At 34.2% G+C, this 12,572-nt stretch overlaps 1 protein-coding gene across 11 annotated transcripts in view; it reads left to right on the top strand.

The window, feature by feature from the left end:
• Positions 1 to 12,572, top strand: part of ULK4 (unc-51 like kinase 4) — a 256,761-nt gene that overhangs the window by 84,979 nt on the left and 159,210 nt on the right. For all 11 annotated transcript variants that reach the window (XM_032105931.1, XM_032105898.1, XM_032105913.1 and 8 more), the window contains one exon: positions 9,461 to 9,509. In XM_032105931.1, the coding sequence (XP_031961822.1) occupies positions 9,461 to 9,509 (49 nt within the window). The remainder of the gene's footprint in view (positions 1 to 9,460; positions 9,510 to 12,572) is intronic.

Genomic DNA, 12,572 nt, shown 5'->3' with positions numbered 1-12,572 from the left:
ACAAAGGGGATATGTTTGTTAAAGGTTCACACCAGTCAACTCACTTGAAAGCTGATCAGTTCTCCTGCAAACACATCTACCCTTAAAGTTCCTAAATATGGATTTTAATTTTTGGTATAGGTAGACTCAGTATGTTTAGAAGTACCTTAGTATCTCTTGCTTCTTGTGCCAAAATTTAGGCTGTGATGGACAGAAAAAAAATTAAAAACTGTGTCATAGAACTTACACTGTGTGAGTTGATAAGTTATAAGGAGTGATCTCTCCATCTTCCTGGATATGCCCAAAAATGTGGTTATTCTTGTCATTGACCGCTGTCTACTTGTGTCTGATAGTGTTATGGCTCAGAGGTTGCTGAGCATTGTACTGTCTTCCTTTGGTTGATTAAAATGAGCACAAGATTAAAAAACATCAGGAAGGAAATTTAATTTGTTTTCCCACTTTTTGTTACAAAATATGAAACATCCTCTTTTAATCTTTTATGATGCTACTGGGAATGGTGCTTTAATATACTAAGTAGACTACAAATGAACTAGGAAATACGGTGGCTTGAGATTTTAAATGTTTTGAATTGTATAGAAGAGTTTCATTGTAAACAAGCTGTTTATGCTACTGTAGGATTTTATGTATTCTAGAAACAAATAGAACGGCTTTCCATTTTTAGAATTAACCTACAGATATTCTAGTACTTTAAGAGTTATGAAGAATACTTCTGTAACTAGAAAGCTGGTTATAGTAGCAGCACATTTCCTCTGCCTACTGAATTTGCTTTATTTCCAGAATCATACATATTTGCCATTATGCTCAGTGTAGGTAGATTGTGGATGCACACTCATTCTCATGGTCATCTGGCATCAGACAGGAGCTTTTTTCTTAATATTAATAAAAAGCAGCTGTGGATATTCAATGAACTATTAATAATTTGAAATACCAGTATGTCCAGCACTCTTATTTAAGAACTGGCTACCAGATTCCAGATTCTAACCCATCTGTAATTGTTGTGTCTCTCACATACTTTACAAGTCCTCTTTTACTTTTTCTAAATCATTTGTTTGGCTGGGTTTCTTAAGGAGCACAGTTTAGGCAATTCCCTTGGCCTGTCTTTTTCCTTATTCTTTGACTTCCCAATAAATTTTGCAGGAAGTAGCCAATGCTTCAAAAGCATGAGAGAGGTGAATAATATATTCATATTGATACAAATTGCTGGTGAACAAAATAGAAACCAGGTACATGCTATAGTGAATACTATATCACAATTGGTTCTGTTTTGGTTCAATGAGTAACTAATTAGTATTCATAAAGCTCAGAAATACTCAAGGCATATGCTCTCTTTTGTTCCTTTCATTAGACAGATGGAAAGTCTCTGCAAAAATTGTGATGGAGAATAAATAAATAACACTGGACACAAATCCTGTGGGATTTAGTTTGTTCTTTGTGGAAAAACTCTACTGCATTTTACTACTGATGAGAGTGATGTGAGTCACTGCATTGAGCCTCTGTGGCTTCTTCAAGCTTACATTTTATCCACAATGCCTGGCTTTCAAGGATGGATGATGCTTTCTCCTGTGTTTTTAAATGAATAAAAGTGATGGTAGCAAAAAGATCGTAAAATGACAAAATGTTAAATTAGTATTTACCTTACTGTTGCAATGTCTTTCAAAAATAGTTATTAATACTATTATTTTGAAGTAAAGAGTGCATTGGGAGGAGGAAAAGGCTAGTGTGCTTTTATTTAGTTTGTTCATATGATAGCTTGTTCTCGGACATGCTCACCTAAGAGATTCTTGCTTTCTTGCTCTCTTTTTATTAATTCTACTAATTTTCTTGCATCTCACATTTACCGTTCTTCTTCTCACCACCAGCTCAGTTTTTACCTGTGTGCTCCCTGATAGAGGCATCTGCATTTGAGCAGTTCTTATTTTAGCACTTGGAAGGAGACAGATGCACTCCATTTTTTTGTTTCCTTTTTTTCATAGCTGATACTGTAAATTAGTTAAATTGTGATATCAGAGGAAAGACATCTCATCTTCTTCCTACTATTTTTGGACATTTCTGTTTTCTGTTACAGACTGTTTGTTATATATGGCATAGATACAGATATTCGAATACAATTATATTTTTGATGTTCTTTAAGTTTATGATAAAATATTGTAGTTACAATACATATTTTGAATGCCTTTAATTAGCATTTTATAAGAATACAAAAAATAATTTGTAATCTTTGCTCCACTATTGAAGTAATTTCTAACACTCTCTGTTGTGGGAGCTCTTCCACTCCATTGCTTTTCAATTTAGCAGTGAAGAACTCTAGTGATATCCCATTTATGTGCTGCGGGATTAATCTCTCAGCAACGTAAGTTGCCTCTTGTATAAGATGGTAGCTGTAAAAAACCTCAACTTTAATGTGTTTCTGTGGACACTTTTAAGTATTTGGATATCTGATCATATGAGCATCCACAGGAAGAAAATCCAGTTTCAGAAAAGGATGAGTGTTTTCTTGTCTATTTTGACCTGAATGGGTTAGAGTATAATTGAATCAGGTACCCCTTTGTACCTGCTTTTACATCACACAGTTGCTGTCTGATACAGCCTCACTTAGAATTTGTTTACTAAGAAAATAGCAGATATTGGAAGAATGAGCTTTGAACAGAATTTGTCCATCAGTTGCCTATTTTATACTTGTCTCAAAGCAAATAGTCTGGCTTTAAACCTTTTAGTAGTATTTTGTTGTGGCTCTCCTAAATACCTATTGCCTTGTCTTCTTCAAGAATGTTTAATATTTTGTGATAAGAGAAACTGTGGACGTTAAAACCAGTGTGAGTGTTAATAGCAGAGTTCATGTTTAGCTGTATCAAGACTGCTGATTTTAAAAGAAATCACTGATATTGAGGGAAGTTGTAGCTTCAGTTAATGATTCATTTCTGGACTACTGTAAATTTGCATTACTTTTTTTGCCTTCATGTTAATTGCTCTTGGTGGATTGTACCTGTGTGAAGAGCTTTTGGAGGAATACAATTTCTCATAGTTGGAGCAAATGTCTGTAGCAGGCTGAGGTTGGATTTAGCTATGCAAAGTCTGCATTCAGAAAGAATCTATAAAGGGTTGGGGGTTTTTTTGGTTCCTGCTTTGAGTCTTTTATGCTCTTTGTTGTGGTCTGTAATGATCAGATTGCTAGGTTTTTTCTAGTAATGAGGAGGAGCTTATGTGAATTTCTTAGTTTCTCTTAAAACTAAGAATATAGTATACCTATACTTATATGGTATACCAGTTAGCTGCTCTTAAATGTTTTGACTGTTGTAATAGATTTTATACTGTGCTACTCAGGAAACTTTACTGGATCATGATTCTTAACTTGCCTTCTGGCCTTACAGAGACCCTTACAAAATGTAGTTGTGTGCACTCTTAGGCAGCTACTCGGCCTACCTTTAGTCAGAAACTCACAGCATCTGATGACGTTAATATATCTGAAAGCTAAACCTTCTAAAATATGGAGTCTGAATTTTATGGGTTGCTAAAATAGACAATTTTGGTTGCAAGGAAGGGAGACAGTAAAAGTAATAGAATAGAAGTGGGGGGAATGTCAGATACTGCATCAGATAATGATCATGGAAGTGGGACACATTCCAGTATTCTATTAAGGTCATTTCCTGAGGGAGAAACACTTAACTAAAAACCAGTGATAAGGCACCCTTCTTAGATGTATGGTGAAGGACAGGGAACCAAATTAAGCAACCTTTCTCACCTCCTGTCCTTAAAATAAATTTTCCAGACAAACATTAGGCACTGCTCTAAAAAAAGGGGAAAAGGCATCAGAAACCAAAACAGGAAGGTGCTGAAGAGCAACAACAAAAAATCGGCTGCTTCTAAATGGCACAGATCTAGTACCTGTGAAGATGACAGATAGATCAACTTCGTACATTGCAGCTTATTGTCTTGGCTAATTAAAGTAACTGTCATAGTGTCTTTGGAATCATCCAAAAATTGTCCAATTTTCAGACTTTGTTTATGCTACTTCTTGTACCCTATGCATTATCTATTAAAGACCATTAAAGGCACATTTTAGAGTTGGTGTTAGTATGAGTTGATCGTCTTTTCATACATTAGGATGATCTACATCAGCGTTTAGTTACATTCCAGTATATTCTGAAATGGTCTAAAATCCTTGCCCTTGATTTCAAAAAACAAACAGTCAAAAACCCCAAACAAACCCCAAACCAAAACTAAATTCTTTGGAGTTTAGTGTGGTGCTTTTAATTGCTAGGACTGTGATTCAGTTCATTTGTTAGCATTGTGCATAGATTGTCTTTGAACCTGCTGTAGTTCCTTTGCCATTATACTAGAGGACTAGTGCTTTAGTGCTTTCCCTGATTAATGTGGGCTTATATTAATTGCTTTAAAAACACTTTGTTCTTCTCATTAGTCATTTTAATTTCCTAGTTTAAAGTTGAAATGCTTACTTTAAAAAGTAGATCTATTTGCTTCTAAATTACTTCCCTGTTTTTATGTGTTGTTTTATTTTCTCTAATGAATATGAATAAAATAAAATGGAGTAGTTCTGATAACAGGTAAGCCTTAGGGCCTAGTCCAACTGAACTGAGCAGTAGAATTACATCTTAGAGGTGTACAACATTAGTGAGAAAATCACAATCCAGATGGATTGAGAGAGATAGCCAGAGGATGAAACTGTTTTGTTAGAACTTCAGGGAATGTTTATGTAGATTTAGAACCTGATTTTGATTTTGATTATGCTAGTTTCACATCTATGGAAATTGATGTTGTAAAAACCCTGAGTTTCCCTTTAGAGAAGTAATGCTAATATAAAACAGCAGAGAATTTTTATGATCTTTGCTGTTCTTACTGTTTGGTGTAAAGTTTGCATGTATGCTGCTTTATCAAATAACACCAGACAGGAAGACTTGCCCAGAAACAGACTCTTGAAATGTTAAGTTTTGTGTCAGCTAATAACACTGTTGACAAGTCGCACATCATTGTAATTCATATCAAAGGCAGTGGTCAGAGTTCATTATTGCAAGGGAGTTCTCATAGTCTAGTCATGTACAGACTGTAATACTAATCACCATTTTTAATGTCATACACAACTCCTTAGTGTTACATTTTAAAAAAGCTCCCCTTTAGTAAAGGAATAAGCTATTAACCTTAAACCTGTAATTTTGTTTCCTCTTTCGTGTTGCTGATCAATTACCGAATGTCTAACTTGTAAAAATGTGACACAAATATTTGATGTTACTCCTAAGTGAATTTTTGAAAAGAGTCATGTTGGAAGGTTCAAATAAGTACTCTTTTAATGTAAAGCATTAAAAAGGAGCAAATCCATTCATTCTTGGTTATTTTTACTTTCAATAGTGAATTTTTGGTTTTGTGTATATAAGTAGCAAATGAGGAAGAGTCAGCTGGTTGGGATGCAGACTTGAGTGAATTCAGTTCTGCCATGAATCCTCTGTTCAGCATGAAGCAAATCTAAACCACTGTCCAGTCCGTTCTCTTGTGTTCAATAGTAGGTGCCCAAAGAAGACTACAGGAAGGAGTCAGTGAGTGGGAATACTTTCTGGAGGCTTTCTCAGCCCCCTATGAGTTATTATTTTCAGAACCCATATAAGATAATGTGGTGTTCTGTAGATGGTAGCTATTGAGGAGTAAGTTTCATTTCATTTATGTGGGTTGAAAAAGATATTTCACAAATAGCTTTCAGCATAAATAGTTATTCTGTAAATAACCGCATGCAAATAAAGATCTATCATCTTCAGGTTCGTTTGGTTGTTGGTTTTTTTTTTTTTTTTTTTTTTTTGATTTCTTTGTCTGATCTGATCACTTGCCACTTAATTTTATGCCATCATCTTACAGTGAAAAGGAACACTACTTCATAAATTTCTAGAATATTGTCTCCTTCAGCTGTCTCCCCCAACCTTTGCAATCTACACAGTCATGCCTATTTTTTAAGAGCCCTTAGTGGGGTTCAAAAATCTGTCATGGATTTGACATTTCATCCCTTTAAAATGCATGTCTTCATTCTTGCTTTGTGCATATCCATCAGTTCTGTTCTTCAGAATGATTTCTACTCATTTGTTCAGCTTAGAATGTCTGTCTGTAACACCCAGATTTTCACACCCTCCCATCGAACTTTTATCTAAAGCGTCTATCTGATAACATATTTTCTGCCTTTCAAATTTTTAAGGTATCAAACCTGTAACAAAAAGCTTTTTGTGTTCAGTGTCCTGCAGTAGATTTTTGTTTTGCAAGAAAGTAATTCAGGATCTCTTAGAGAAACAGATCTCACATATTGTTGGAAAGCAAAATTGGAGGCACAATCTCATTCTGAAAATTGTTAGTATATTCAAAATTCAGCTTGTACTGATAGCAAGTCTTTTAAAATCAGCTGGCCAGTTATTTTGAGCCAGTGCGGTTTAGTTATATATAGATTTAAATGAGATGGAAATATTTAGTATTGTTATTTAGTATTATGATTTGCATATTGTATATCATGATGATTCTGTATGTTTTTTGAACTGGGTAGGACCTAATTTAATATAAATTATGTAACAGTCTATGAAGAACCAAAATAATTTTGGTTTAAAACATGAACATTCTATGAAATAAATTCCATAGCTAAACTCCTCTTTTACCAGCTTTAAGACAATTCCTTTGTAAAACTATGTTAAGACAGCTATGAAGAGTGTGATATTGTTACTCTCTCTCTTGAACACATATATGCAAAGTTGGGATAAATCAGCTTTAAGCCTTGTCTTAATACTATGCTTGATGTGACTTTGTGCTTTAGCGAAGTTATATGTATGATTTTCTTTCAAGGCTGCAGCTTTTTATTGTTTCAATCATAAAGGTTGGCAGGTGACCTTTAAGAACAGACCTGTTGGGTCTAGTTTTGTCTTAGCTTATCTCAGCAGAAAGTATAGCTGACTTTGTAATGTTGTAACAATGGGGACTGCTTGCAGTGTTTGAAAACAATTGTTTCATAATTTACCCTTTACCACAAAAGCATTTTTCTAGGTTTTGCCTGGACTAGGATTGCTTAGCTATTCTTGGTATTTGATTGTATTTTACTGCTAATGTGTTCACAGTTTAAATGCTGCTTATGTAGCAAAGTGAGCAGCTTTTGCTGGGGTGAGTAATTCCAATAAGGCCTAAGTGTAAGTAGGCTTGTGCTGGCAAAACTTCATTTTGTCAGTATGATTGCTGTTACTGTAGTTGCTCTTTCTGGGAGTCTGTGGTGTTTAAATGACTTCCTTTACATTCAATATTGTTATATCTACATCAGCAAAATTCAGTTTTGCAGGCATGGACTAAGCTTTTAATTTAACTAATAGATTTGGCTCTGGAAATGAACCTCAAATATAATAAGTCTTCATATCTGTAATCCTGGGACTTTCTTATGACCTGGCTGTATCCAAGCTGCCATAACTGTCTATTTAAGGGCTGTTGGATGGCCCAGAGGAGAATAGTTTTCATGTTCTCCTGACCCATGAAAGGAACTTGTTTCCATTGCATATGGAAGAAATATTCCCTCAATTTAATAAGAAGAGAAATTGTCCTTAAATTCAAGCTTCTAAACTTAGAAATAATGAGTTTCTTTCCTTACCTGAGTTTTCCCTCTGTTGAGTGTTATTTTTCTGTATGCAAGAAAAAATGAACACATTTGTTTGAACAAGGCTGTTACTTAGTTTTCTAAATGTCTATATGTGGGTGCATAAAGTGATACTGGTTTTTTATGTTTTGAACAGTTTAGCGGATATGTTTTACTTGTCTCTCGGTCCACATGCCAGTGCTGTACAATGCAGCAGATCTTCTTATTCATACCACCCTTAACTCTATATATAGATTCTACATCATAGAATCATTATTACATTTAAGTGAAGGCAAGGATCAGAGAAACAGAAAAACAGTATGAAAAAGTAAACCATTATTATTATTCATACATAATGCATATATCTGCATTACTTAGAAGTAGTTCTCAGTTATTCGTAGGTATGGTTGTTCTCTTAGCGTGGCTTTCATTCAGTATTGTATTTCCTTTACAATACATAGTTCCAGCAAATATGAACAGCCAGGGCTCTTAGAGGTGATATTAATCTAAATGAAGCATTTTTGTTATGACCTTTGGATGTCTGTTCTAGCCCCCTCTGATTTTTTTCATTAAGTTCATAGAGGAGAATGTAAAATTCCTTTTAGCTGCTTCAGTTCACGGTCTAATATTTTAGCTTACACTATCCATAAAAATAACACCTTCTTCTCGTTTCTTATTGGACATGAATAAAAACTCTTAAATGGAACGAAGTGATTTTAGGAGTGTATGAGTTCTTTTTAACAAATAGTTTACCAAACAGAATTAATCTGATTATTGTTTTACCAGAAGCCAATATATAGTTTTACACAGTAAAGCTTCAAACATGAAATTATATACTTATTTTATATAACTCTTGTTTATTCAGAGAGAACTATGTAATATAAATTGGTGGTTTTAACTGACATACTACTGGCAAGACTATTTTGTAGTGTGTTGTACACTGAGATCCCAGACATGCTCTCTGTGTTTGAGTTCTGCATTTATTACATGGGCTTCTTAATGCAGTCTTATCTCTGCTGTATCACAAAGTTAAACCTACCAATTGTTTTTGAAGCACTTCAGTGATACACATTATAGTGACACAAGAAGAAATTTCTGAAACACAATTTGGTGTTCTCTGTGGTGTTTGGTGAATAGGCGTTTAGTGTAGTGTGTAAGAAAAGGTGAAAATCATTCTTCCAATTAGAGAATATAATACAGTAAAAAGCATGTAATCGTGTCATTCATATGTCATCATAGTGTGAGAGACACACATGCTTTACTAATAGAGTGTTTTGTGTTCTAAGAATAGAAAACTACATTAACATGAAGTATTACTGATTTTTGAGAATATTCTTTCTATAAGCGTATATATGCTGGGTTTTACCTGATTTTGAAGTGCTGGAGAATATGGCTGACTCCCTTTGGCCACCACTGCTCAGCACTGTCAAGTGACTGACAAAAATATCATACATAAATATGTTAAACCCAGGAAGTTAGTTAACATGGCATTCTTTAAAAAAACACAGTATATTTATAATTTCATTATGTGTGCTGAGTCTATTAATTCAAACATGGTGCACTCTGTTTCATAATATGTGTTGTTCTATACTTAAAATTTTCTATTAATTTCTGCCATTAAAAAATGCTAAGTTAATTACTGTTCTACTCGCTTGAATTGCATCAGTGAAGCTGACCTAGCATTGCTGTTTCTGTTTAATATCTGAAATGGAACTCATTTTTGTTGAAGGCTAGTCAAAGGCTAAGGTTCTGGGTCATGGATCTTGGCACCAGCTATTCTACTACTCTGTTCCTGTTGTGAGTTTACTGTGTTGAATAAGAATTCACTTCCTGTTTTTAAATAAATCTTAAAATATGTTTTTACAGCCTCATGGAAGAAATCCATCTTTTTCCAGTTCTTTTTCAAGTCATCTTGGTAAGAATAATTTTTAAATATATTCTAATAGATAGTTATCCTATCTCCCAAATCATGTCAAACTAGTAAGTTTTATTAGGCATGTTGATAAAGTAATAGATGTTGGTAAAATCAAATGGAACAGTCTAGCAGACCAAAAGAATCTAGTGTAAGCAGACAGTTAAGAGCTTCTCGCCAACTAGTCCACCTGTGTAAGAAGTTTCTTTAAGGTAAGTATTTTTTCTTTTTTGAATGACAAAAATCCCCTGAAAAACAGAATTAATGAGCTTGATTCCTAATTAGAACTATATATTTTCCCAGTCCATACAAGAAATGTTGAGGAAGTTGCATTTTATTTAATAGTATCAAATACAAATTTGATACTGTTGGCATGGTAGTCTCAAATCCCACTATTTGCTTTTATAATTTCTTTCAATATAAAGTATCAAGGATATGATATTCGATAGTCACATGTGGAACTTCCATCCCTAAATAGGATCTGCCACTTACAAAGGTCATGAAAACTGTTGGTTTTGTTTCTCTGAAATGTTGCAAAACAAATATGTTAATGAGAAAGAGAAATCTTTAGGCTAGTTTGGAAGGTGGGTACTGTGCTATCCATTAGCCTTCTCATTGTTAAATTCCAGTCTCTTGTTAATTTTTTTAATTTCTAAGTTCATGAAGTTGTATCAGGTAAGTGTCCCGTCTTGTAAGCATGCTCCTGATGATTTCTAAATATGCATTATAAGTAAATACACATAATTTATGCAGTGCAAGCAGATTGCATACTTGCTTTTGTGTCATTCATGAAATTCAGTCTTTTTCAGGGTAGATGAGGTTTATAAATGGGATTCTGAATCAACTTTGATATTCCTTTCTTAAGTTTTTCAGTATTTTAATCTTTAATTTAAAATTCCTTTGCAGTGATTTATTTCACTGCCTATCATTTTGAATCTCTTTAATGCTGCATACCCAGATGAGCCCTTTTTTATTAAAGTAATCTTGTTAGCGATGATGGATTTTTCCAGCAGCATACAGAACACCGGCTTTATGATATTTTGTGTACATATATGTACAAATCTCTTCTTGTGATAAGTATTAAGAACAAAACCATTTCTTTTACTGTAGTTCATAAATAGTTTTGACCTTGGATGAGTACTAATTTTAGGTAGTAATAAAAGAAGAACTCAGTAAAATACGGAAGTCAAATGTTTCATGTTAATATCCTTAAATATTTAGTTAATATTTGAAATGGCTTCAGGTGTTGGAATCTTGAAATTTAACTATATATATGGATGTGTATATATATATATGTGGTCTTTTTTGGCTCAAGGGATGCGAAATAAAATGCCAGAAACAGTAAGGAGGGTGGCAACCTGTTCCTCTGTTTTCCCTGCAGGAAACTGAATTCAGCAAAGGAATTTCAGGCAGTTGGGAAAACTCAGGAGCTAGGATTAATCAGACCGGAGGGATTAATCATTAGGCTGTTTTTCTTTTGAACAGAAGGGATTGAACAGGACAGATTAACAAACTCCCTCATCACAAGTTTCTGGAATAATTTTCACAGTCATGTGGGTGAAGGGAGTCACATACAATTTGATTCCCATTATTCTCCATAAACTAGTCTTTGTCTAGGTTTATATTTTTATCCGTTTCAAGAAACAGCACAAATAGTAATGTTGAGCTCTGTGTCATTATACCTAGACCTTTACCAGACCCTAAACTATTGAATTTGAATTATGCTTCAGAGTCAATCCTCTATTTTATACCGACAATAAATTAAGGTAGAGCTATTACTATCAAGTTCATGGTTTATTATTAGTACTTAATAATTTCTATTCCAAGGCTCAATATCCAATGTGTATTTTCTATGTATCATTAAACATAGTTCATGTCATTTCCTGCAATGCAACTGACAGGACATGGGCTCTGTTAGACTCTGAAGGGAAATATTGTGGGCTCAAAATTGAAAAGCATCTCCAGGAGCAGGAGGCTTTTTCTAGGCTGTGCTGCAGTCCAAGTGGGATTGAATGTACTAGCTATAATCTAGCTACACAGTAGCAAGGACACGATGGCTTGCAGATACTGAGCAGATCGCAAGAAATAAGTTTTAATATGACTGCTTTTCACTGCTTATCAGTGTAGAGTTATACTACCTCTTAACTGCACCCTACCCAATATTGTGGTCTAAGCAGTAACACTGAGATTTGGCAATTTTTTTAATCTTCTCTCATCCCTCTGGACCAGCTAGATCTCTGAATTCAATCAAAGCATATGAAAAGTATCCTTTCATGTCACTTATTACTGCAATTTTTTACGTTATAGTTGCCAAGAAAAAAATAACTGGATCAGTGAAAAAAAATCTGTTACTGTCTACCTAAAAAGTTGTTCTAAGAGAATAGCCATAATTTATCTTCACCTGAACTAGGGTTTAGTCGCTGAGCTAATTAATAAGAGGCTTTAAATAGAGTTCCAGTTCCCCTGGAAACCCTCTGCACTCATTTATCTCTCAACACTTTGTTGCATTTAGGAAATGCACATTAATGGTGTGGTTTGTGAGTATGTGAAAAACCTGAATACAGTTCTTCATTACAGAACTTCAGAGGTGAATTTCATGTTATACCTGAATGCAAATTAATTTCATCAGTACCTTGATCCCAGATCCTGGTGCTAGTGCTTACGTAGATTATAAGTAGTCCTACAAAGCAATATGAAGGTATGACTGCAATATGAGTAGACATTGATCTTGCAATAATGTCTAATGTGGTCAGTGAAAATGTAGTGATATGTATAGAGACATATTGACAATTTAGGGGTATTTTCAGGACAAGAAGGGATTTAAAAGCAGAAGGAAAGCTGACACCATAGTGTGAAAAAATTAAAAGGTGCAAACTCCCCATGGTAGTAAGATTAAATATAATGAGACAAATTCCATTATTATGTAAATAATGCCAAAAGTTGGGTTGATTTAATGTATAAATATGAAATGCTGCTGTTGATGAAGAAGGGGTTGTAGCAGGAAAAGTTACTGTGGGTTATATTTAATGTTTTACTTTCTTGCTGCCTATTTCATGTTTTACTTTT

The sequence above is a fragment of the Corvus moneduloides genome, chromosome 1 (genome assembly GCF_009650955.1).
Source record: "Corvus moneduloides isolate bCorMon1 chromosome 1, bCorMon1.pri, whole genome shotgun sequence".
In the NCBI taxonomy this organism is placed as follows: Eukaryota; Metazoa; Chordata; class Aves; order Passeriformes; family Corvidae; genus Corvus; species Corvus moneduloides.
The sequence above is the reverse complement of the archived record's forward strand: the minus strand, read 5'-3'. Positions and strand labels throughout refer to the sequence as shown.